The sequence below is a fragment of the Mercenaria mercenaria genome, chromosome 6 (assembly GCF_021730395.1).
Source record: "Mercenaria mercenaria strain notata chromosome 6, MADL_Memer_1, whole genome shotgun sequence".
NCBI classification, from domain to species: Eukaryota; Metazoa; Mollusca; class Bivalvia; order Venerida; family Veneridae; genus Mercenaria; species Mercenaria mercenaria.
The window spans coordinates 29,655,137-29,679,670 of NC_069366.1; the positions used below are offsets into that span (position 1 = coordinate 29,655,137).

At 34.4% G+C, this 24,534-nt stretch overlaps 2 protein-coding genes across 2 annotated transcripts; both read left to right on the plus strand.

Moving 5' to 3' along the window:
- The first annotated feature begins 1,053 nt into the window (after positions 1 to 1,053).
- LOC123549297 (transcription intermediary factor 1-alpha-like) lies at positions 1,054 to 6,168 on the plus strand. The gene is made up of 3 exons (XM_053545507.1): positions 1,054 to 2,126; positions 3,379 to 3,449; positions 4,703 to 6,168. Exons 1-3 carry the CDS (start codon positions 1,175 to 1,177, stop codon positions 4,832 to 4,834), a joined length of 1,155 nt encoding a protein of 384 aa, XP_053401482.1. The 5' UTR covers positions 1,054 to 1,174; the 3' UTR covers positions 4,835 to 6,168.
- Positions 6,169 to 9,141: 2,973 nt separating this feature from the next.
- Positions 9,142 to 14,554, plus strand: LOC123550232 (transcription intermediary factor 1-alpha-like). Its single transcript, XM_045338663.2, has 3 exons — positions 9,142 to 10,235; positions 12,310 to 12,380; positions 13,593 to 14,554. The coding sequence occupies exons 1-3, from the start codon at positions 9,278 to 9,280 to the stop codon at positions 13,719 to 13,721; spliced, it is 1,158 nt and encodes a 385-aa protein (XP_045194598.2). The 5' UTR covers positions 9,142 to 9,277; the 3' UTR covers positions 13,722 to 14,554.
- Positions 14,555 to 24,534: the final 9,980 nt, after the last annotated feature.

Sequence of the window (24,534 nt, forward strand, 5' to 3'; positions counted from 1 at the left end):
TCCGAGGGATCTACTTTTCAGATTTTAATTAATATAGATGTTTCAAAATGCCTTGGAGGTGTTTTGCAGTATTTATATGACAAGCTTGACTGTAAGACTGTAGATTACTTACAAATGAACCTACAACTGATAATCTGTCTACATTAGACTTAGTAATTACAAATTTTGATGCCACAGTTGGAACAGTAGTTGTTCAAAAGGAGTCTTTTAAAAAATGTGTGAAATCATCCACTTGGTTTATCGGTATATACAATATCAACTCTTGGTACTATATGCTTCTATAACAGTAGAGTGGTTTGCACCATATCCTTGAACATGATTTCTCATTGAGCTAAACCAGAGGACTACCATTCAAAGGTTATAAAATTTCACATTACTCAGGTGAGCGATCAAAGGTCATCATGACCCTCTTGTTATTAATAACGAAGAAATACTTTCTATTTCTAGCATCTTATTAAGTGCAACTGTGTCCAGGGAGCTAATAACTAACAAAGAAAATCAATTGAGAGAGACAGAGATCTCTCTCTCTCTCTCTCTCTCTCTCTCTCCTTCCCCCTTTCTCTTTCAACATTTCCCCAAATGTATGAAAACGCTGAAATTCTAAATAAAATTATTCAAGTAGCTGGATTGCAAAATCTACGATTCCTGTGAGATAATTATTCATTTTATCTTCAAAAGTTGAAATATAGTACTTCATGTCACCACGACTTAATGATATTTAAGGCAAAGCCACGAAATTAACAAATGGCTGGATAATGAATCTTACATCGTGAATATCTTCGGCTTAGAAGTGTATGGTTGTAAAAACAAACGAGTTTTAAACATCCTGGTTTATTTTATATAGTGTCAGACAAACCAATAAAATGCTTGTTATCTCGTTTCAAAATTTATTTCAGCTTATAAAGTTTATTAAGTATATCGCTGTCATGCAGTGATATCGATTATCAACGACCTTGTACTTTGCAATGTACAATCAATCGTGAAACAACGGGTATTTCCGTTTCACTGTTATAAATACGTGTATTGCATACCATAAAAGCCGAGGTGATCAAATTGACTTGTACAACCATACTCGTATCTTTGTATGAGTTTATGGCTATTCTAGTTTAAAAACTAGGTTAAAGTGAAAAAAATCTGTTTTAACACGTCTAATTAAAGTGAATTACAATTTTAAATGGAAGTCGCTGGTAGGAAGTTGGAAACAGAAGAAGGAACTTTAAGCGAAGTGTTTTGTGAACCATGTCAGGTAGAAAACAAGAAAACTAAAGCAAATGGAGCATGTCGAGAATGTAAGGAGTACATGTGTACTACGTGCTACCGGCATCACCTTAAAGCTAAACATTGTAGAAATCATGTGTTACTTCCTACAGGAGAGTTGTCTTCAATGTCACTGGATAGCAGCACGGAAGACGCGGAAAAATGCGAGAAGCACGATAATGAACCCATAAAATTCTACTGTCGTACACATGAAATCGTGGGCTGTGGCGACTGTATAGTGCTAGGACATGCAACTTGTAAGCCAGAATATATCAAAGACCTAGAAAAGACATTAAAAAATGGAGACGAATTCAAAAACTTAATGGAGAAATTAAAAATGTTTGAATCGTATAAGAAAAAAAATGGGGAGACAATTAAAAACAGTAAGGACGAAGCTAAATCGATGTATGACAGAGCTCTGAAGGAAATTCGGCAATTCAGATCAGATATAAATATCTATCTGGACAATGCAGAAGCAAATATCTTATCTCAGGTAGAACAGCTAGCCGCGGAAAACACAGAAATGCAGAGAAAGCTCGAACAAGACGTAAAGGCGTTGACATCAGAAATCGAGGAAGTAAAACAAAAGCTTAACACGCAGCTTTATCATGGGAATGCTTTGTTTATCAATGCAATTAGGTGCAAGTCTAAACTCGGTGACATTGAAAAGATGAATGCAAAAGTAAAGCAAGAACATAGCGTGAAGAGGTTTGAGTTTATTCGTGACGAGAATATATCTGGAATATTACAATCTGCACAACAATTAGGTAAACTGAGAACTGATTCCGGCCGCGATGGAAGTAAGCATGGAAATACGAATTCTGGAAACCAATATTCTGCAGATACCTTTGCAAGTCTAGGATGCAGAAGTAAGTAAATGATATATAGATTGGATAACGGGGTTATGGCACTCGTTTCTCTCTAGATGAAACTAGCTCTTACATGTTATAAAGTAACAAAACTCTACAGATAATATGCTATTGATCTTATTATGTTTTCTAAAACTGGGGGGTTCGTAGGTCAAATTTCAATGTAACAGTGACCTTTAGACTGAAATCTTTTTCCAGAGCACTTTGGAATACTAGAGTCAAACTTCATAGAATTATTACTGTGGTCAGTAGATGAACCCTATTATTTTGGAAGTCAGTGTGTCAAAGGGAAGCAGTAGTCTAGTGGTTAAAGTGTTGCCTGCTCAATTCAGGGTCGTGGGTTCGAGCCCCACTATCATCACCGATCCTTCATAGGATAATTGCCTGTACCAAGAACATTAGTATGGCTCCCTGGCTGTATGGTTATATTTTTAATACTGCAAAGATTTTAAAGTAAATTTTAAGCCTCTAGAATAGCACATCCTATCTGGTGGCTAAACCATACAGCACCTACTTATATCTGAAATCAGGGGCAATAAAAATGTCAGTTAAGAAACAGCCTACTGGAGCTACTTCCTCTGTTAATGAAGAAACTTATTATTAGAAAAATGACACAGGGACTGGAGCCAGTCTAGTAATATCTGAAATAAATGTAAGACGAAATACGGGACTTTTCATAAAAAAACTCTAGAAATATTGGTATTAAAAGTACACTACGTATTCAGTTTCCTTTTTTACATTCATAATAAAAGATATGTGTTTTAAAACATCTCAAGAGCTTCTGTCCATCCTATTCAGTTTGCAAGGGAAAATAGAAAAGAAAGATTTGTAACATGTAAGGTTTCAGTAAAACACCTCACAATTCCAGGAATAATTGAATTGGTTGACATCTGAATTTTTAAATCTGGATATGTTTAAAAATAATACATCTCAACACGATAACTTGTATAAATTTTGCAACAAAGAGTATGTGCATACCAGTCAATTTAGCAGTGTAAAGAACGACGATAATAAACCTAATTCTAATTTGCCAATCTACAAGAACATAAACTCTGTTGTTCCTGAGGTCATATGGTCAAAGATCAAGGTCACATCATGCAAAATTACATACCCAGTTCTCTTTGACAGGCCATCACGGGTGTATATGTTTTATAAACAATTCTTGTGTGGAAATAGTCTTTATATATAACATTGCATAGAAATAGAACTGAATAGATAAAAAGTGATTCAATAACTTTTTTTTAATTTGTAGAACCGAAATCAACGGACTTTGTTGTAGGTGCACGTGTACGTCGGGGCCCTGATTGGAGACGTGGAAATCAGGTTAGACATTTATAAAATCTCATGCCATCTAAACGCCTTTGATTTATAGTTAACATCTTTACTAGTGTAGTACTTGTTTAGCAGCGTCTAGGGTGAAACGTTTTCTTTTGAATGTTTTCAAATCTACTTATTGATATGAATTCGCATCAATAGTTTAAAATAAATTTCGCTGAATTGGGATTTAACTCAAGGACTTTGAAATGAAAATCTGATGCCAGAAGATTTTAGGTCGGTCATCGGAAAAGAATATCGAATATCCTCTTAAGCCGTTATACTGATAAAACATAAAAATCTGGGTAGTATTTCAGATGGTGGTGTCAAACATGGAACTCATTAGCGCAGCTTGTCCAGTATAATTTCGCCGAATGTCCGATGGTGTTTGATCTTGTCACGTTATAACGTTTCAATACATGACGTTTGGAAACGCCTACATTTGACAAGAATAAAAGTGGAAAATGATTTTAATAAATAGTCGTTTAGTTTTACAAAAAGGCGGAAATTTGAAATATTGGTTGTTCCTGAGAGTCTGCTCGCCATGAATATGTCATAACAATTAAAGTTATATTACAAAACATGACCAATTACTGAATTGGGTTTATGTAAACATAAAGATAAAAGTTTATATATATTTACAATACTATGTATTAGGTAAAAAATAGTACACAGTGCATTGTATACATGTATGGCTACACCCAGTATAAACGTGTAATACCAAAAATACTTCAATAAAAAACGACAAATCTTGATAAATGTGACCATTTTCCCGTCTGTTTAACCTACAGATGAAGTTAACAAAAATGATATCGTCCGATAGGCGACTCGAACCTACTGTCCCGAAATTGGTAGCTGAACGCTTAGTCCTCACATATTAAAGAAATGATCATGTTAATTTAAAGATGTATATAATTTTATATCATGTTATTTGTTTCTGAATATAGAAGTAAAAGAGATTCATCTGGCGGGTAGAACTTTATTTGTTTAAACTTGAGAAAATGTTGGAAATTAGAGCCACGTTTTGCGCATCATTTAAAGTTTAAGTGGTGTTTTTGCTACTGACCGTTCCAGTTCGTGCCGCAGTGTGTTCCTTGTTTTGCTTCGCCTTTGTTGTCTATATGTTTTACTTTGTCTATGTATTTTTGCATTTTTTCATGATGTACATATCCATACATAAACTACTACAGGGTTCTGATAGGTGCGTGGAGGAGCATCGTTTCTACTGGCTCCTTGTTTTTATAAATCATTTATATTTCCAGGATGGTGGGGGACCAGGTACTGTGACATGTGCTTTTTCAGACTGGGCTGTGGTACGGTGGGATAAGGGAAATTCAGGATCTTATAGGATAGGACAGGACAATGCCTTTGATCTAGAGATAATACAATTCTGACTTGTGATGATGGCTTTTCAGCTTCATTGGTTTGATAACAACCTTATAACTATCATTACATATTGAAGTTACGGGAAATATCTAGTTCGCTTACATTGATATGACAGTTTCTTAGGCAATTGTAGTAAAATGTTTTCTTCTTTTATTATTTTCAAGTTACTGGCTAGTTTCAGTATTTTCCAGAGGAATTAGAGGGAAATTATATGCAAGTGTATTTGACGTAATTTCAGTAACAGACGCATTTAAAGTTGAGATTTGGGTATCTATTAAAACAATTTTATACTTGTCATTAGATAGCTACTAAAAATTAATTTTAAATCATTCAATACTTTGTATAAACGATAAAATGATCACATTTCGTATTAAGCAAGTACTGGATCCTGTCATTCATTAACAAAAACTAATTATTCCAGTCAGAAAATTATCACAATGTCATGTGACGAAATGAAATGGGCATCATTGCGTCAAGTAATAATAACACAGTTTATCTATTCAAAGGTCATCTAGGCTAGTATAGCCAGTCAGCATAATCGTAGTTAATTTTTGAGACAGAAAACCCACACAAGAAAATATTTGTTCAGGTTTTTTTAACATATTAAATAAGCTCCGTATATGCGAAAGATGAAAGAAATTATTTCATAAAATGATCATGTCATGGATGGGGATTGTTTCAAACTTTAAACAGCCATTGACATTTCCAGATGTTGTAGAATTTTGAAAAATCATGTAGGCCTACAGTATGTTAAAAAAATGGTACATTTCTTCCTCTCGCTGTCTATATGCTTATCTTTATGTATTTTTGTGTATATGCTTATCATTCATACATACATTGCTGTAGCATTACAGTTTGTCTATGAATGTGTGTGTTTCCTGTTTCAGATTGATACTTGTTTCCCAGGATGAATGGGTTTAGCTGAAAATTATTATATGCTTAATACCTATGTTATAATAGAACTGCTAAATATACACACATTTCTTTAAAAATAATAAACCTAAAAATAACAAACCTGAAAATAACAATGAAACCAGATTATCTGCCCTGAAAATCAGCCAATATATGAATACCAACTTTGTATACAGTGGATGCGCTCAAAATGCATCATGTTTAACTTAAAGTCAGATATCAACTAATTCTTTATTGAATCAGTTTTTTTACTTACTCTTAGGAACACGCAGTCAATATGGCGTATCTAAATGTTCATGAAATAAGCCATTTTTATAATTTTACAAGGAAACAAACAATGTTAAACCGATATATTTCATTTCAAGTATTGTTTGTAATATAAATAGCATTGTCAAGTTATATTTGAAATAAAGTCGAACTGAGTAGCCCAGAGACTTTCAGATATGAATGTCACCATTGCTAAATATTATTTGATCATAGCCATTCAAAATCCTGCTTTGGTTTTAAATTTTGCATACATACTAGATTCATTCAAGACCCCAGTTTTATTCCCAGACTATGCAATTGAAAGATGTAAAGTGAGGTACATTTTTTAAAATAGAAGCCGCAAAACAGACAGTGATAAGTTTAAATTATATACGTAGCGCGTTTTACTAAAAGGCTAATTTGATTGTAGGGTTAACGCACGTTTTTTTATGTAACAACATCTGCAGAATCCCAAGGGATTGGTTGCTGCACGAGCCCGTAGGGCGAGTGCACCAACATAGCCCGAGGGATTCTGCTGATGTTGTTTCACGAAACAAACGTGTGTTATCGCTATTCTTGCATAAAACACAACTAAAGTGCTGGAAATATCGAAAAAAAACAAGACTATTCAGCTGACATTAGCCGATCGAAGTCGGCCGTTTCAGGTTGTTATGGACACATGTTTTATTTATGCATTTCCAGGGCATATAGAAACAGTGCATATTTTACACATGTCGAACGGACATTCTTGTTGTGGTAATTTCTTTAATATTAAATATATATAAAATAAGTATGACTCCCCCTTTTTCCGATATATCGGTAGGAACTTTTGCTTTAGAGGCTCGGAAAATTCGTCCCTTAAAAATAATGCTGAGTTATTAGTACGATTCATTACCGATTCATTAGCACGATTTATTACCGATTTATTAGTGCCACCGATTTCCAAATTCCTTTCATTTCAACTTCAGCATACCCGATTTGTTACCGATTCATTATTTAGCAAAACAATTTAAAGTTCTGATTTGTTACCGATTTATTAAACGATTTGTTTACGATTTATTTCCGATTCATTAGCTCATTTGCATACCATTTGAATCGTGCTCAAATCGTGAACAAATCACCCGATTTGTTTACCATTTATTACACCGATTCATTCCAATCTTTTTTTTCTTTGGGCTATAGTTGCAATATTTATATATTATACATGTTCAAAATGGGTTCTTTTCGAATTGAAGCAATATTATAGTCCATCTCGCTAACTCAACGTAAATCGTATCCATAAGTTTATTTCTAAATCAGTGAGACAATAAGTTAGCCTAAACCCATTAGTTAAATATATCAAACATTTCCTGAAATGAAGGAAAGACATGCGTGTTACCTTGTACGTCAATTAGTATTGCAATAATTTAGGGTTTCGATTTTACAATAAAACGATTTTAAAACCATACTTTAGATATACATTGCTAAATACCAGAGTATTATAGCGTTGACCATACAATGAGGAACAACAAAAGAAACAACTCTTAAATGTGCCCGGGAACTTTTGAAAACATACAAAGGCTATGATAGTCGAGTTATTTCTAACTAGCTAACAGGTGACAAACGTAGGAGCACATGTTTGAGCCACACAATTGGGCTGACAATTAACAATGGAGGTAAAAAGATAAAAAAACGCCCCTGTATTGCCAAGAGAACCATAAGTTCGAAAACGATGTTGTACGCAATTTTCTTCAATTCTAGTGGGCTAGACGTTCAAGTGCATTGTCCATCTGGTCATACAATCACTGATCGATTCGATAAGAGTGGAAAGCCCGCCCGCTTAACTCAGTAGCGAGAGCGTTGGTCTACGGATCGCGGGGTCGTGAGTTTGATCCCCGGGCGGGGCGTATGTTCTCCGTGACGATTTGATAAAAGACATTGTGTCTGAAATCATTTCTCCTCCACCTCTAATTCATGTGGGGAAGTTGGCAGTTACTTGCGGAGAACAGGTTTGTACTGGTGCAGAATCCAGGAACACCGGTTAGGTTAACTGCCCGTGGTTACTTGACTGAAATACAGTTGAAAAATGGCGTTAAACCAAAAACAGACAAACAAACAAGATTGGAAGCTCGGGATTTTCTGATTGAAAAATGCGGAGGTTATGCTTGGAGGTGCGGAAGCTTGGGGTGTCCCGATTTTCCGCATTTACTGTATAACCTATGTTGTAACTCCTGGGGTCCTGTATACTGTCTTGCTTTCCATAAATGTTTATTGAAAACAGAATTCTGTTTAAGCGTGATGTTTGTTACGCATGTCTCCTTTCTCTTCCATTAATGTGCTTGGTTGCGTTATATGCTTCCAAAGTATCTAATAGGTTTTGTTAATCCAACATTTCAATAAATATTAAAAAGAAACAAGATGTTTCCAGCTATGCTGTCGTTAACGGTTTGGCCATACATGAAGGCAAATGTAATTTATATTTCGTATGTGTGACTGTTGGTTATTCTTATTCTTGTTTATTTTGTGCTAGTTTTGCAATACTCGTATCAATTTGAAAACTGTAGATTCCTACAAATGACTTTTTCTTTGAAAATAACGGTTATACATCAAGATGTTTGTGCTGTCTACTAAGTCACTAGGTTACCGGTCTTGACTCTCGGAACAGGGGATCTAGTTTAACGTGAACAAATGTAAATAGAGGAAAATACACTTACTCATAACACAATGTCAGTCAGTTTGATTACATGCGTACATTTGATTGAAAAAATGACAAACGTTTGTGATTTATTTTGCAAACGACCCGTTGATGTAAAATTATGATTTTTGGAATGATCACTTTCTTCTTACAAAACTTTCAATATATAGTTAAGTTCGATGTCATTGTACGTGGGCACCAACACTGTATACGTACGCGTATAACGCCATTAACAATCACGAAGAAACCACCAGTCCTATCTATCGTGCAACTTTCACAAAATACATAAAAAAAGGAGAAAAAAGAGACACAAAAAGCTAAATTTGCCTCTTTAAAAGAGAATTATTGGTGTAGAATCCTCTTTTAAAAAAAAATCAAATTGTCAGAGAAAACATTGAGTTACTGTTACGTTTTGAAATTTATTGGAGGTTGTAAACTAGATAATATACATGTATATCGTTGATAGGATATCTTATATATGTGATAGCAAATATCAACGATCTCGTATTATCAAGAGAACAAGCTCAATCTTGAAACACATTTTTGGACAGTTCAGTCATATTGATTTAAACGGAGGGAATTAAAGTATAAGCACAGTTCTATATCACATTTGTTTAAAATGGAAGTCGCTGGCAGGAAATCGGAATCAGAGGAAGGAACTTCAAGAGATGAACGTGTGTTTTGCGAGCCGTGTCAAGTTGAAAACACGAAAACTAAAGCAAATGGAGCCTGTCGAGAATGTAAAGAGTACATGTGTACTACATGCTTCCGGCATCACCTGAAGAGTAAACTATGTAGAAATCACGTGTTACTTCCCGCAGGAGAGTTGTCTTCAATGTCGTTGGACAGCAGTACAGAAGACGAAGCTAAATGTGAGAAGCACGATAATGAACCCATAAAGTTCTACTGTCATACACATGATATTGTTGGATGTGGCGACTGTATAGTGTTAGAGCATGCAACTTGTAAGCCAAATTATATCAAGGACCTAGCAAAAACATTTAAAGATGGAGATGAATTCAAAATCGTAATTGCGAAACTGAAAATGTTTGAATCGTATAAAAAGAAAAATGGGGAAACAATTCAAAAGAATAAGGATGAAGCTGAATTGATGTATGAAAGAACTCTAAAGGAAATTCGGCAGTTCAGATCAGATATAAATTTCTATTTGGACAAGGCAGAAGCAAGTATGTTATCTCAGGTAGAGCAGCTAGCCGCGGAAAACACAAAAATGCAGAGAAAGCTCGAACAAGACGTAAAGTCTTTGACATCAGAACTTGAGGAAATAAAACAAAAGCTTAACATGCAGGTGCATCATGGAAATGTATTGTTTATCAACACAATTAGGTGTAAGTCTAAACTCTGTGACCTTGAAAAGATGAATGCAAAAATAAAGCAAGAACATATCTTGAAAAGGTTTCAGTTTATCCGCGACGATAATTTCGCAGGAATATTACAAGCTCTCCAACAACTTGGTAAACTGAGAATTGATTCCGATGTCGATGGAAGTAAACATGAAAATACAAAGTCTGGAATACAAAAAGCTGCACGCCTGTCTGGACATCAAGGAACTAGAAGTAAGTAAATATATCTATTCTAGATAACGGGTTTAATGAAAATCGTTTCTAGCTTTAACATCTTATAAGGTATCAAAGCTCGTAAGAAATATTATATTGATTTTGTTATGTTTTCTACTTTTTGAAAACTCATTTATAAAAAACGTGACTTTAAAATTACGAGTTTACTGATATCATAATCTCTCATAAACAGTCTCAATCAAACATAGTCTGCTACTATTTTGATTCCTTGCGTTCTATATATTTTATAGATTTTATTATTCGAAACATATACTGTTCTCTAAGAAATAATTACCCTGCAATTCCACATTGAAAAAATCATGATACCGGTTTCATATCAATATTGAGACTGTGAGTCCGGTCACACAAGTAAGTCAGTTTCAATACCCGCCATAAACAGACGTAATCATTCTGCTATTATTTTATTTGATGAACTATGCTTGAAACAGATATTTAACATTGGTCTGCTTGATCGTTTTTGGAACAGAAATTCCTACTGGAACATAGTTCCTACATGTAATTTTGCCGCTCTTTGGCTATATTATTACAATGTAAAATCTGTGTTATTTTTTATGCATTATTGAATACCACTTATCATGTTATACCTTTTGTAAATAGAAAATCTATTTTTGTCATTTTATGTTTTCGGGGTTTTTAAAAGCATATATCCGCTTTCCAGAATTTTTTAATCAAAGTAAGTAAACATTAATCTAGACTTAAAAGTGTGTTGGTCCTTGAAGCTGTAATCTGTTTTAACACCATTCAATTTTTATTAGGAAATAGCTTTTAGAAGGTATTGCTGTTTCACTTTTATGAATGTCCGATGCAGAAGTAGGTGATTGTTTTTATCACCTTAGGGGTGTTTGGCTTCTGTTTGCTGATTAATAATTATTTAGCTTTATTTAATTTTTCCTCAAGTTGTTACTTTTCTCATGTCACTCTGAGTAAATGTTTTAAGCCTTTTTTATAAATGCGAGTAAATGTTTTTAAGACTTTTCTATAAATGTTAATGCAGACATCCTTAGAATACTGACATTTCTCAGCTCGGAAGTAAATTCTTGACTGGATCTACAGTCTGACACTAAATTTAATATTTACCTTTGTAAAAATTGGACCGTCCATCGTTACCATAAGTTTGGACTTATTTTACGATTGTGAATTTATACTAGCATAAGTAGTTACTGTACCATTTCATGTGGGAATCACTGGTTTTATTATTTGAAAAAAAAATTTTATACACTGGAATTACTAGTCATTAATCATCATCTATAACTAAAGAAAATAAACTTCAGATATAACATCACTGTCTTCAATTTGTGTTCATTACCTTTTTATTGGAAACACAGTCACAACTAACACAGACATACATCGCACACCAGTACATAAGAACCCGTGTATAAGAATAATGTTTTGCTCATTAGTTGTCTGTCATTCAGTCTGTAGACTATTTGATTCTGACAGATAAATAAATATGCTTGATCTCACATTAGTCAGTTTTTATAGGATGATAAATTCTGGTCAGTTGACGACTTAGTTGTTTTTGGGTAAGTAGCCCAAAGGTCAATGTCACAGTACCCTCGAGACTGAAAATGGTTTACGCTGAATAAGTAAAGAACGCTTTGGCCTACAGTCGCCAAACTTCATAGAATGATTGCTTGTTTTAAGAGCCAGTAGGTCAGGGTCACATTGACCTCGAGAACACTTGGATTTCACTTTTTAACATCATAGAATTAGTGGTTCTAGTTGTAAGATGACCTCTAATGTTTCGGGGGTCACTAGGTCGAAGATCATGGTCAAAGTGTCATTGAAAATGAAAACAGTTTCCGACTGGAGAAACTTGGGTCTTCATAGGATTGTTGTCTGCAGTAAGTAAATGAACCTCTTGTTTTTGAGGTCCTTTGGTCAAAGGTCAAGGTCACAAGATACAAAACTACAATTCCATTTCCTTCCAACTGGTCATCAAGGGAGTATACACAAGCTCTTGTTTGGAAATATTATTCATATATAACATTATAAAGAAACAGAAATGGTATAGCTAACAAATCTTTTCAAATACCATATTCTTAATTTGTAGAACCGAAATCAACCGACTTTGTTGTAGGTGCACGTGTACGTCGGGGTCCTGACTGGAAATGGGAAAACCAGGTAAGATGTTTAGTAAAGCTAATGCTACGTTAACGCCTTTGAGTTTATGATGATGTATTAATTAACTTCATGCCTATTCATCGTTAAAAGTGTGATGCTTGTTTAGCAACGTCCAGGGTGACACTTTTTCAATTGAATGTTTATGTTTAAAATACTGTATTAAATCTGCGACAATAGTGTTAAATACATTTCGCTGAATTCTGAATTAAAGAAAATACTTTTAAAGGACTTTAAAAACGTTGCATTTAAACATTTGAAAAATTGATGTAAGAGGATTTTACGATCGTTGGAACAGAATATCGAATATCGTCGGATAAAAAGTCGTTACACCCTTTAAAGATACTATGTAATAAAATGTTGAGTTGATACGTGAATACAGGTGGTGTTGATGTGATTCAAAATGTTCACGTATTGGTGTTGAACATGGAACCCTAGATCGCAATCTGTCCAGTAATTTTGATGAATCTTCCTTAACGGTATAAGTTGATGGTGTTTCATTTCGTGGCATTATAGCGTTTCAATAAACAATTTTAGCAACGGCTACTTTTGACAAAAATAAAAGTTGATAATGATTTTAATACAAAGACGTTTATTTCAATACAAATCGGAATGTTGTTCACAAGTTTGTGATCGACTTCAACAACATGTAATAACATTCATTTTGTTTTAATTTGCGTTGTGAACTGCATATGATATGAATTACAACACCAGCTCCATGTGCAATGTTGACAACAGTCACGCTTCCATTATCACAAAAGAATTCATCATATTGGATGAAATGATTGCAAGTTTTTGAGTCCTTTTGTATATTTGTAAGAAGACAAATGAAAACCACTCATTGAATCAAAGTTAACAAAGGGCAAACTTAGTGAACTTTTTACTCTGCCTTCTGAAACCATTGCATGTAGCAGCGATTCTGGTGAGAATTACTTTGTTTCTACTCTCCTTTCACTTTAGTAAGGCTTGATGCATCATTATCTACATTAATCTCCCTAGGTTTCTTTTGCCACTGACCGTTCCAGTGGGTACCACAGTGTGTTCCCTTTTTTTTTGCTTTGCCTTTGTTGTCTATATCTTTTATTTTGACTATGTATTTTTTATATATTTTCATGATGTACACATTCATACATACACTGCTCTAGGGTTCTGATATGAGCAGGGGAGCACTCTATGATTTTTGTCCTTGTATTTATAAATCATTTATATTTTCAGGATGGTGGGGGACCAGGTACTGTGATAGGTGTTCGATCAGGCTGGGCAGTTGTGACTTGGGATAAGGGACAGTCAGGGCGCAATTACAGGATAGGAAAAGATGGTGCCTTTGATCTAGAGCTCATATAATTCTGATTTGTGATGATGGTTTTTCAGCTTTATTAATGTAATAACAAATTTTAAATCTCAACTATCATAACATCTTGAAGAAACGGGAGATATTGAGTTCGTTTACATCCTAGGCAGTTGCCTCCCTTTATAGAATCCAGACATTCAAGCAGGATGTTTTCTTCTTTGATAAAATTACTAGGTTCAATATTTTCCCAAGTAATAAGGCTGAAAAATATATGCAAGTGTATATGACTTCATAATGAACGTATATGATTCACTGAAGAGAATCAATTAAACCGAGTCTGTTTTGTTTTTTTTGCTTTGTAGCGTTCTTTTATTCCATAGAAACTTTCAGATTTCATGGGCAGGTGGGTTTTGGTTATCTATAAAAACAAAGTCGCTGCTTGTCCTTTGATACAAGGAATTAGTTTAAAGCCGCACGTCTCCAGATTTATGTGAAATGCTTACATTAATAAGTTATTGCATTAAACAATAAAAGCGGGCCCGTGTAAAATGACTTTGAATTTACCCAATGACAAGCCAGTCACTATTAATTAGTTAGGATAACTTGGCATTCCAACTTTCGTCCCCTCCCCTGTCCCCAATCCCCTCTGTCCTACATAACCTCCCTAAATATTTTATACTTAAAATGGGATTATTTGTTCTTACTTAGAACTGGAATTTAAAGATTTTTAGAAACACTTGCGTCATGTGTAAATATTTGATAATTCATATATGTCTCTGTACAATCATATGTTGCATATGTAACTTGAGTTATTAAAGTTATGTGCTGTTCTGTTATATAAAGTACATCTGTGCCATTTAGGAACTTTTTATCTGTGAAAACACTCTTTTAATCAATAAAATATGTAGAAAACTAACAAAAACGTTAGTCCTGCTAATGTAATTTGATAGAAGGAATTAAGCTGTGTTATATATGTTACACTTTATCATTTTCTATAGCCAATATCACTGCAATCTGTATTGATGCTCAGCGAAGGTGGGTTTGGGACATATAGTGGCTACATTGTCCATCCGTCCGTCTGTCCGAGCTTACATTTGCATACTTGGGTGGCTAAGGGAACAATAGGTAACTGTACTTTGTCTTTGATGTCCTTCATTCTGTAAGCTTTTATGTGCCTATTTTTCTTTTACATGGCTAAAAGAACAAAAAAGAAAACAAAAGAGTAGCCACATAACTACCCATATGTAGGAACGTCCGTCTGTCCGTCCGGAGTTCTATCTTTATAAATTACAGAGCTCATTGAGAGAATGTACAGTGTCAAGAAACCATAATTCTAGGTGGTACCATCTTTAAATTATCTCTCTGTTTTGAAAACCTTGTCCAGGGAATTATTCGAATACCATGTAAGGTAAAAATTGATACTTAATATATTGATAAAGGTCATTAAGAGGGAGTGCAGTGACAAGGAATCATGACTCTAGGTGGTCCCATTTTTTTTAAATTATCTCCCTTTTTGAAAACCTTGCAACAAGTCCACGTTGTGCAGCAAGTCCAGGTTGCGCAGCAAGTCCAGTAAGAGGAGCAAGTCCAGTAAGAGAAGCAAGTTGCGCAGAAAGTCCAGTAAGAAGAGCAAGTCCAGGTGGCGCAGCAAGTCCTGTAAGAGGAGCCAGTCCAGTAAGCGCAGCAAGTCCAAGTTGAGCAGCAAGTCCAGTAAGAGGAGCAAGTCCAGTTAGAGGAGCAAGTCCAATAAGAGGAGCAAGTCCAGTAAGAGGACAAAGTCCAGTAAGAGGAGCAAGTCCAGTAAACGCAGCAAGTCCAGGTTGCGCAGCAAGTCCTGTAAGAGGAGCAAATCCAGGTTGCACAAAAAATCCAGTAAGATGAGCAAGTCCAGTTACGGAATAGGTCCAAGATGCAGCAAGTCCAGACTGCACAGCAAATTTAGGATGTGCAGCAAGCCCAGGTTGGGCAGCAATTCTAGTGAGCGCAGCCAGTATTAAAAGTGCAGCAAGTCGTGGTACGACAGTAAATCCAGGAACCACAGTTATTGCATGAATCATTTGTCGTGTACATTGCTTAGAAGATACCTGATATATTGTCACCTTGATAGTAAACACAAAAACTTGACATTGACTTCATACTTTACATATTGATAGAGTTCAATGAGAAGGTCAGTGACAAGGAATCATTACTCTAAGAGTACCCATTTTTAATTATCCCATTTTTTTAAAACCTTGTCCGGAGCATAACTTGAATACTATGTAAAGTATTGACTTCATACTTTAAATATGTATAGTGTCAGTAAGAGGGAGTGCAGAGGCAATGAACCATAACTCTATGTGGTACCATTTTTTTATTATCTCCCTTTTTGAATATCCTGTAAGGTATTGACGAGATACTTTGCACATTCTTAGAGGTTAGTGAGAGGAAATGCAGTGACAGGAATCATTTCTCTAGGTCGTCCGATTTTTGAATTATCTCCCGTTTTTGAAAACTTTGTCTGGGGCATAACTCGAATAGTATGTAAGGTATTGACTGATACTTTACATATTTTTAGAGTTTAGTGAGAGAAAGTACAATGATAAGGAATCATAACTCTTGGTGGTCTCATTTTTGAATTATCTCCTTTTTTGAAAAACCTTGCTCGTGGCATAACTCTTAGTTATTAACTTGAAAGATCTGTGACAGGGAATGCAGTGTTAAAGAAACACAACTCTTCCTGACAACATTTCTCCTAAACACAACCTCAGTAACTGAAAAGCCCTTTATGCTACTATACTTTCGTGGAGCATCTATCGGTGTTACCAATCGCCTTGTTTTCGTCGGAGGCATGCCCCTTTTAAGTTAATACTTCATGTAAACGATAAAATTATCACCTTGTGTATTTAGCAAATCATCAGCGTTATAATTGATCTTGTCAATCATAAACTAAACTTTTTATTCATGAAATTACAATCCTCCATATACACATCGGTTCCTGTTTCTTGGCTGAACAAACCATATTAAAATATATATATTAAATATATGTTGTGATTCCTATTTCATCAACGCTATCAAGAACCAAAGTAAGAAGTAGATGTTCAGCATGTTCAACATCGTTTATTAGAATTGTATATACATGAAGCCAACATGGAGAAAAAGTGTTACCACTTCACAAGAACAAGAAAGTATTTAAAAATTTGATTAAGATATTCAATTTGGGAAGTTGAAAAAATAACGCTACTGCTACATCAAGTACACCAAATATTTGGTAGTGTGGGATGAGCAAGTAACGCCAAACAGCGCCAAAGAGTTTGTACAAACACTTGCCGAGACCTGATTTTTGTTGTTTTGGTTTCTGTTTGTAACATTCATATATCAGGGCATGACGTATATTTGGTGAAGAAATGCAAACGGGACCAAATGTCAACGAAAATTTCTTGATAGCAAAACTAGAGATGCATGCAATTATGTTCTATTTCTTGCTTCCTCTATCGTACGTTTAAACTAATAAGAGCATCGAGCTTTTTTCTCGAAAGAATGGTATTTGAAGTCGATAAAAAGGTTCATTATCAAAGTTCTACAAGGATTTCTATTGCAATACTTTGCTACATAGCTTGACAGACAGTCATTTCTAACGTTTGTTTCGATGGTCAAAAAACTATAAGGTACATGAGATACATAATCTTTATTGACTTACGACGTAACAGTTCAGACAATCGGTTTCTGTAGTACGTCAGGGTAGCGACTGACACTTGGTTTTTTTGCGTAACAATTTGGATACCAAATCCACCAAAACCAACATTAGTTACCAGAAGCATTTATCTACATTGAAAATTTAAAGATATTTACCGTTTTAGTTTTCTGGTAATAGACCGTACTCGCCAGTCCTGGATCAACACGCGTTCCTTGGAAGTATTTATATTATACCCCGTTGCTTTGGACTATATTAACAAGTTTTTGTTTAAGCTACGGTAAGACTCGTAATTGTCTCCCGAGACTTCCACCAATTAGCAATTTTCATACTGAATACTTCGTCTTTTTTACTTGGTCGTAAGAAAGTTCAGTTACCTTTAGCATCCATTCTTGTAAAATAAGTAACAGAGATATCTAATAAGAATTAACAATCATAATGCGCTTGTTTTTACACATCGCCATGTGAGACACGTCCACTTTACCAGTTGTTACCAGCAGAAATCTAATGTTTCAAGAGAATGCTGAACTAGACACATTAAATCAACTTTTTTTAATAACAATACTCATAAACACAAAAATGTAATTACAAGATACAGTTTAGTGATTTTCAACTCCGTATGAAGTACAATGACTGTGTTTTAAACATCTTTACATTCCTAATGAAAGCCTCTTCAGCAAAGCTACAGTTATAATAACATCGCAAATTATTTACTAAATCTTATGTTAAAAAATTATTGATTTAAAAATAAATGCGACAATGTAACCAACAACTTGCTTTTTATGGAGATGTAATTTACAAACTTCGTAAAATTCTCGGGCATACTGTAGCTATTTCCAACCTTTATTATGAAACGTTTTGTTGGAAAAGACTGTGACCATATTGTTTTAAGACACGTTACGTGTTTAGTGTTAATTCCTTTCACAGTTGGCCAGTATACACTCCTCTTCGATTTGCGATTAGGTGGGTTACGCCATGACAATGAGTTCTTAAATCCGCATTAAAGGGACGGAGCAATCTGATTTGTGTACCTTTATAACATTTTCTCTTGTCATGTTTGCTCCGATCTCTAAAATACCCTCAAAAGAACATCTGGTAACCTATTCTCGATATCGGCATTATGGATAAAATCCCGTTTTCCGGTATTAACCACCAATAAACGCCCGTTCCCGGTTTTACGGTGAGGAGGGTATCGGCGATTACGCTACGTGGCGGTAGTGTTTAGTTTATCATTTTTTCAAGTTTTAAACAAAGAAAATGAATAAAAAAGTATTGCAGATTATCATTAAACTTTGTTGTAATTAAGATGTAGCAAAAGTATCCCCAAAGTTTACTTTATTTTTTTAAATTTTATCTTTTATTCTACACTGCCGCTTCCGTGGCTCGATACCGAAGGTGTGAAATTATTCTCATTTTTCAAGGTAAACAGATTATTTTTGAAAAAAAAAATGTTGCCGAGGTCGTAGAATAGTATTTCCATTGTGATAAAAGTAAGAACGTTCCTAAATCCTTATCTTCTGGCAAAAATAATCGCTAATATTGTATACGGTCGGTTAATTTCACCAGCCCCCCTGACCCTATTTACGGAAATACCGGAAAACGGGATTTATCCTTAATGCCGATATGGTCAATGCAATTTTACATTAGGTTATACGAAAACGAGTTTTTCTTGATGATGTTTAATGGTTATATATAAGTTTACATATGTTTTCATTGTCAACAAGTAAAAGGCATGATTGTGCATTGTCAATAAGTTGGGTCATAAGTTTCCCATTGATACACATTTAGTTCTTATGAAGTTTTGTGTAATTTGCCAGTTTATTTAAAACGTTGAGAGTTGTCATTACTTAGTTTGACGTTCGAGCACTGTTTGTCCTTTCATGTGTCTCGGCGGACTTGAAATACCTTTGTTTCGCCGGCTTTGGAATTTCTATACGGATACAGAAAAATAAGATGCACAGACCTTCTCGAACCTCACCGTTGTACATAGATAGAGTTTATTTCTTTTTGATATCTCGCATTTATGTCTTAGTTCATCAGATCTACCCAAGTCATAGGTCATTATTATGTGATTGAAATATTTTCTGAAATCCAGTAATAGTGATGTAAAAGAACGAAGGTTGTTTTGTAGCATTCTGCATAATATGATTACTTTACTTCATTCAACATAAAAGTGTAAACATATATGAATTATGAATCTTGATATTTCTAATTCTTGTGTAACTAAGAGCTATGAAAATATGTCATGTAAAACATAATGTTGCAACAATTTTACACGTTAAGACTCATTTTTCATATTTAGAAAAGATTGGTCATACATTTTTGACGACTCGCATCTCAAAATCTCTTGATTAAATATCACCACTTAAATATATTGTTACTTCCTTACTTGCTTTGACTTGGTTTTGAACAATCATGAAGTGTTTTTTTTATTTATGGCTGAAATGGCAAAGTTAATCGAAAATATTATGACATATTCCATACAATCTTCCAATTGTGTATCTGATGCTAATTCTGCTTTCAAAATTTTGTTTTATATCTTAAATTCACTTCCATCACTGTTGCGACGTTTATTGTATTATTTCTAACTCATTAATGCTGTTTCATCGCACTCAGATTTTACACCATACCAACATTAATCCTAACTCTAATAGGCAATATTACATGAGAACATGTTTATTTGTAACTAAGAGATCCATTACAAGTGACAGCACTGAATTCATCATGAAAATAGACTGAAATGTCCACCATTCTAAAGGCTCATGCCTTTGACTAAACTCAATTTGCAACGTGAAATCCAATCATGTTACATGACGACTTTTCTCTGATCATATTAGTCAACAGGCTATTGTCAGACTTTCTTGTTATACTCAGCAACCTAATGGCATATACAGTAGTCACCTTACGATTGGCAGGTCGTTTGCTCATGCAGGCAATTTGTTGTAATAACATTTGACGCGCAGCCCGCCCGCTTAGCTCAGTAGGTAGAGCATTAGTCTATGGATCGCGAGGTTGTTTGATTCATGTGGGGGGAATTTGGCAGTTACTTGCCGAGAACAGGTTTGTACTGGAACAGAATCCAGGAACACTGGTTAGGTTAACTGCCCGCCGTTACATGTCTGAAATACTGGTGTAAAACGGTGTTAAACCCAACACAAACAAACAAACAAACAATTGACGCGCAAACTGATTTTCTTGTTTTAAGGAGTTGAACTGAAACTCCAGTGACATACACTTTTAGGGTCGATCCAAGCACTGCAAAGTTACACTCGTGGTCACTTAGGCGAAATATATACACATACATAATTGGTACATGTTTGTTTGTGGAACAAACTGCTTCTGCTCTTTTAAAGGTGTTCGTACACGTGATCACTATTTTGTTGTGGCTAGACGCCAGACAATTCAATACTTCTAAAACGTGCAGGACTTGGTATGCTAGATAAATCATCATACAATTTTATCATTTTATTACAGCTGAATAAAAATGTAAATGGAATTTTACTGATTTTCAATTTTGCAAGGAATGAATTGACTGTGTACTTGTAAAGACATGCTTTTAGCATGCCTAATGCATTTTCAGAAATACTATTTCAAAACGTGCAGATTCATTATCATAGAATTTTGATGTCCGTGACATGCACTTTTAGGGTCGATCCAAGCACATGCGTATACGTATCACGGCCCCGTAACGGTTAATTCAATAGACATCAACGTGAAAAAGAACGCATAAATTCTCGCGCATTCTGTATGATCATTAAATGACATTTATGGACAATATTTTCATATTCTGGCTTTATGAAAGATTTATGCTAGAGTAGTGTTCGCGCATGTCCATTCGGAAAAATCCATCGAGATACGTACCGGGCTCGGATACCAACCAATACGTCGAGATTCTGCAGATGTTGTAACACTAAAAAATAAAAAAATATAATAAAACGCGTTATCCATACACTGTACACAAACGAACTTTTAATAAAGGAAACGTCCAACCATATTTCTTAGCCATTAGTCATATATATGTCCAACTGAAGACAGAAAGCCGTGACAGAAAAACAGGTCGTTATGAAATGCGTAACATTTAAGAAGAAAAAATCATTAGCGTAGTTTGTTATTTACTAAATCTGTTCAGTTTTAATCAATCACTTGCTGCTTTAGGCCGAATAACACTGTATTGTCAAAATAACTTATAAATCAATACATGAAATTGTAAACAACTTTTGTGTTCGATGACAAACGTGATATTGGCTTAGAAGACAAATGTATTTCGACACATCATAGTTTATTTTACATCGTACCAGATAAAAGATAATAGGTAACCATTAAACGCTTGCTATCTTGTTTATTTAATATATCGCTGTCATATAGGGATATCAAATATCGACGACCTTGAACTTGGAATGTACAGTCTTATGTAGGTTTGGAAGTCTATTAATGGGTAAATAAAACTAACTATATTTATTTACTAACATTATAGTTGGTGGAAAGGATTAGAACGAAAGACAAATCTTATAGAGTTCTTCTACTATCTTATTATTATTTTTGCTATTTTATGAATTTGTGTTTACGTTTCAAGTTTGTGTAATAAATATTTTAATGTACATGACTATTTGTTCTTTATGAAAGTATGGCTTTTACAATATTGCTTGTTAAATAATGTTTGGTAAAATAAATCTGTCACAACAGAACATATTTCAGTATCAATGCCCAGTCTTATGTGGAAGTAATGTACACTTATCACATTTATGTAGTAACTAGCTGCTTCTATTAATGTCAATAAGTATTCGTCTGTCTTGCTTTACACTTTCATCGTAATTTAGCGTTAAAAATGCGGTCTCTGTTATGCAAGCAGTTGTATAATTGTAAAATACTCAGCAAGACCTCAGTTCCCCATGACTTCGTCAAAAATATTCATAAAAGGTCTAAAAGGTTGCATCGCATTTATCTAAAAGAATAATTCGACCTAGTTTCATGAAACGTTAAAAGAATGTAAATCAGCATGTGAAAAGTTGTACCAGGTGTTTTATTCGGAAGTTATTTCCCACCTTACTCACACCAAATATTTTTACTCTTAGTTTCTTTTATTTAGTTTTTCTTGATGATGTTTAATGGTTATATATAAGTTTACATATGTTTTCATTGTCAACAAGTAATAGGCATGATTGTGCATTGTCAATAAGTCTGGGCATAAGTTTCCCATTGACACACATTTAGTTATTATGAGGTTTTGTCTAATTTGCCAGTTCATTTAAAACGTTGAGAGTTGTCATTACTTAGTTTGACGTTCCGGCACTGTTTGTATTTTCATGGGTCTCAGCGGACTTATATATATACTCTTTATTTCCCTCATGTATACAAGGATTTTAACATATTTACACAATATACAAATGTAGTAATCCGAACACACAAACAGTAACACATATACAAGAAAAGCATTGGTCAAGTACAAATGACAAATATATAACAAAATATATTAGTAAGGTACACAAAGATCTGAAAAGTATTGGCTGAAACTAAACAGTTCTGTTATCAGAATGGGAATAGTCAGAGATATATTATCAACTGAACTATACCAGGTTTGTTTCAGTACATCGTTTACAAAGCAATATACAGTACAAAATTGGTTTGTACAATTTAGGCTAATCTGATACTTAGTGATTAGGTAATCTTTATGGTATAATTAAAGCTTGTGCGCAGGTAAAAAGGTGATCAGTACCACAAATGGTCAGAAATCGTTTAACTCTAGTAGGTGAGTGATATTTAAACATTTTGCAACAAAGTGAATAGCTATTCGCAGAAAGTGTTTATGTACTCTTTTGTGAGTAATTGAATCCAATTTTCTACCGATTAGTTCCTGCAGCTTAGTCTCATTTGAACAGTTTATAAGTTCAAATATCACATCTTGGCCAAACTTTGTTTCAATGCACCTATAGAATACGTGCCGTTTGGATTCAGTTCTAGAGCAGTCAAACAGTATATGGTAAAGAGCGTCAGCGAATAACATTCCACAATAGTGACATAAGATCATATATTCCCTTTCGGTTATTTTCATTATCCAGAGTTTGCTTACTATATGTGCATAAGCTAAGCTAATCAGTTGCGCATGACCATATTAAAGCGTGTTCAATATTAGTAGGTAAAAATTTAAATCTGTTGAAATCATTATCATTTTCAATGCGGGAAGGCCAGGATTCCGTTTCGTAATATTGAATACTAGTTCTGCATATACTATTCCAATTATTTTTCTGTGGAACATTACCTGTTTGGATATAGTCAATGAGAAAATGGGAGATTCTATATTTGACAAGAAGATTTACAACATCAGGAATAAATCCTTCTGTAGCAAGACCGCTTTGTTCTAAAATGTTTAAGAGCTCGTCTATAAATCGGCTATACATCCAAGTGGAGAATTATGAATCTTAATATTTTTAATTCTTGTATAACTAAGAGCTATGAAAGTATGTCATGTAAAACATAACGTTGCAGCAATTGTACACGTTTAGACTCATTTGCATATTTAGAAAAGATTAGTAATACATTTTTGACAACTCGCATCTCAAAATCTCCAGATTAAATATTACCACTTAAATATATTGTTACTTCCTTACTTGCTTTGACTTGGTTTTGAACAAACATGAGTTGTTTTTTTTTTATTTATGGCTGAAATGGCAAAGTTAATCGGAAATATTATGACATATTCAACACAATCTTTCGATTGTGTATCTGATGCTAATCCTGCTTTCAAAATTTTGTTTTATATTTTAAATTCACTTCCATCACGGTAACCATACGTATAAAGTTGCGACGTTTATTGTATTATTACTAACTCATTAATGCTGTTTCATTGCACCCAAAGTTTACACCATATCAACATTAATCTTAACTCTAATAGGCAATATTACATGAGAACATGTTTATTTGTAACTAAGAGATCCGTTACAAGTGACAGCACTGAAAATAGAAAACGTCCACCATTTTAAAGGCTCATGCCTTTGACTAAACTCAATTTGCAATGTAAAATCCAATCATGTTACATGACGGTGTCAAGTGCTCTTCCGACTTTTCTCTGATCTGATCATAATATGAGTCAACAGGCTATTGTCAGACTTTCTTGTTATACTCCGCAACCTAATGGCATATACAGTAGTCACCTTACGATTGGCAGGTCGTTAGCTCAAGTAGGCAATTTGTTGTAATAA

Excerpts from the sequence above, each read along its gene's own strand:
- LOC123550232 (XM_045338663.2), top strand. The coding sequence starts at position 9,278 with ATGGAAGTCGCTGGCAGGAAATCGGAATCAGAGGAAGGAACTTCAAGA. Across the intron at positions 10,236-12,309 it reads TGGACATCAAGGAACTAGAA|AACCGAAATCAACCGACTTT; the intron begins GTAAGTAAATAT and ends CTTAATTTGTAG. Across the intron at positions 12,381-13,592 it reads ACTGGAAATGGGAAAACCAG|GATGGTGGGGGACCAGGTAC; the intron begins GTAAGATGTTTA and ends TTATATTTTCAG.
- LOC123549297 (XM_053545507.1), top strand. The coding sequence starts at position 1,175 with ATGGAAGTCGCTGGTAGGAAGTTGGAAACAGAAGAAGGAACTTTAAGC. Across the intron at positions 2,127-3,378 it reads TGCAAGTCTAGGATGCAGAA|AACCGAAATCAACGGACTTT; the intron begins GTAAGTAAATGA and ends TTTAATTTGTAG. Across the intron at positions 3,450-4,702 it reads ATTGGAGACGTGGAAATCAG|GATGGTGGGGGACCAGGTAC; the intron begins GTTAGACATTTA and ends TTATATTTCCAG.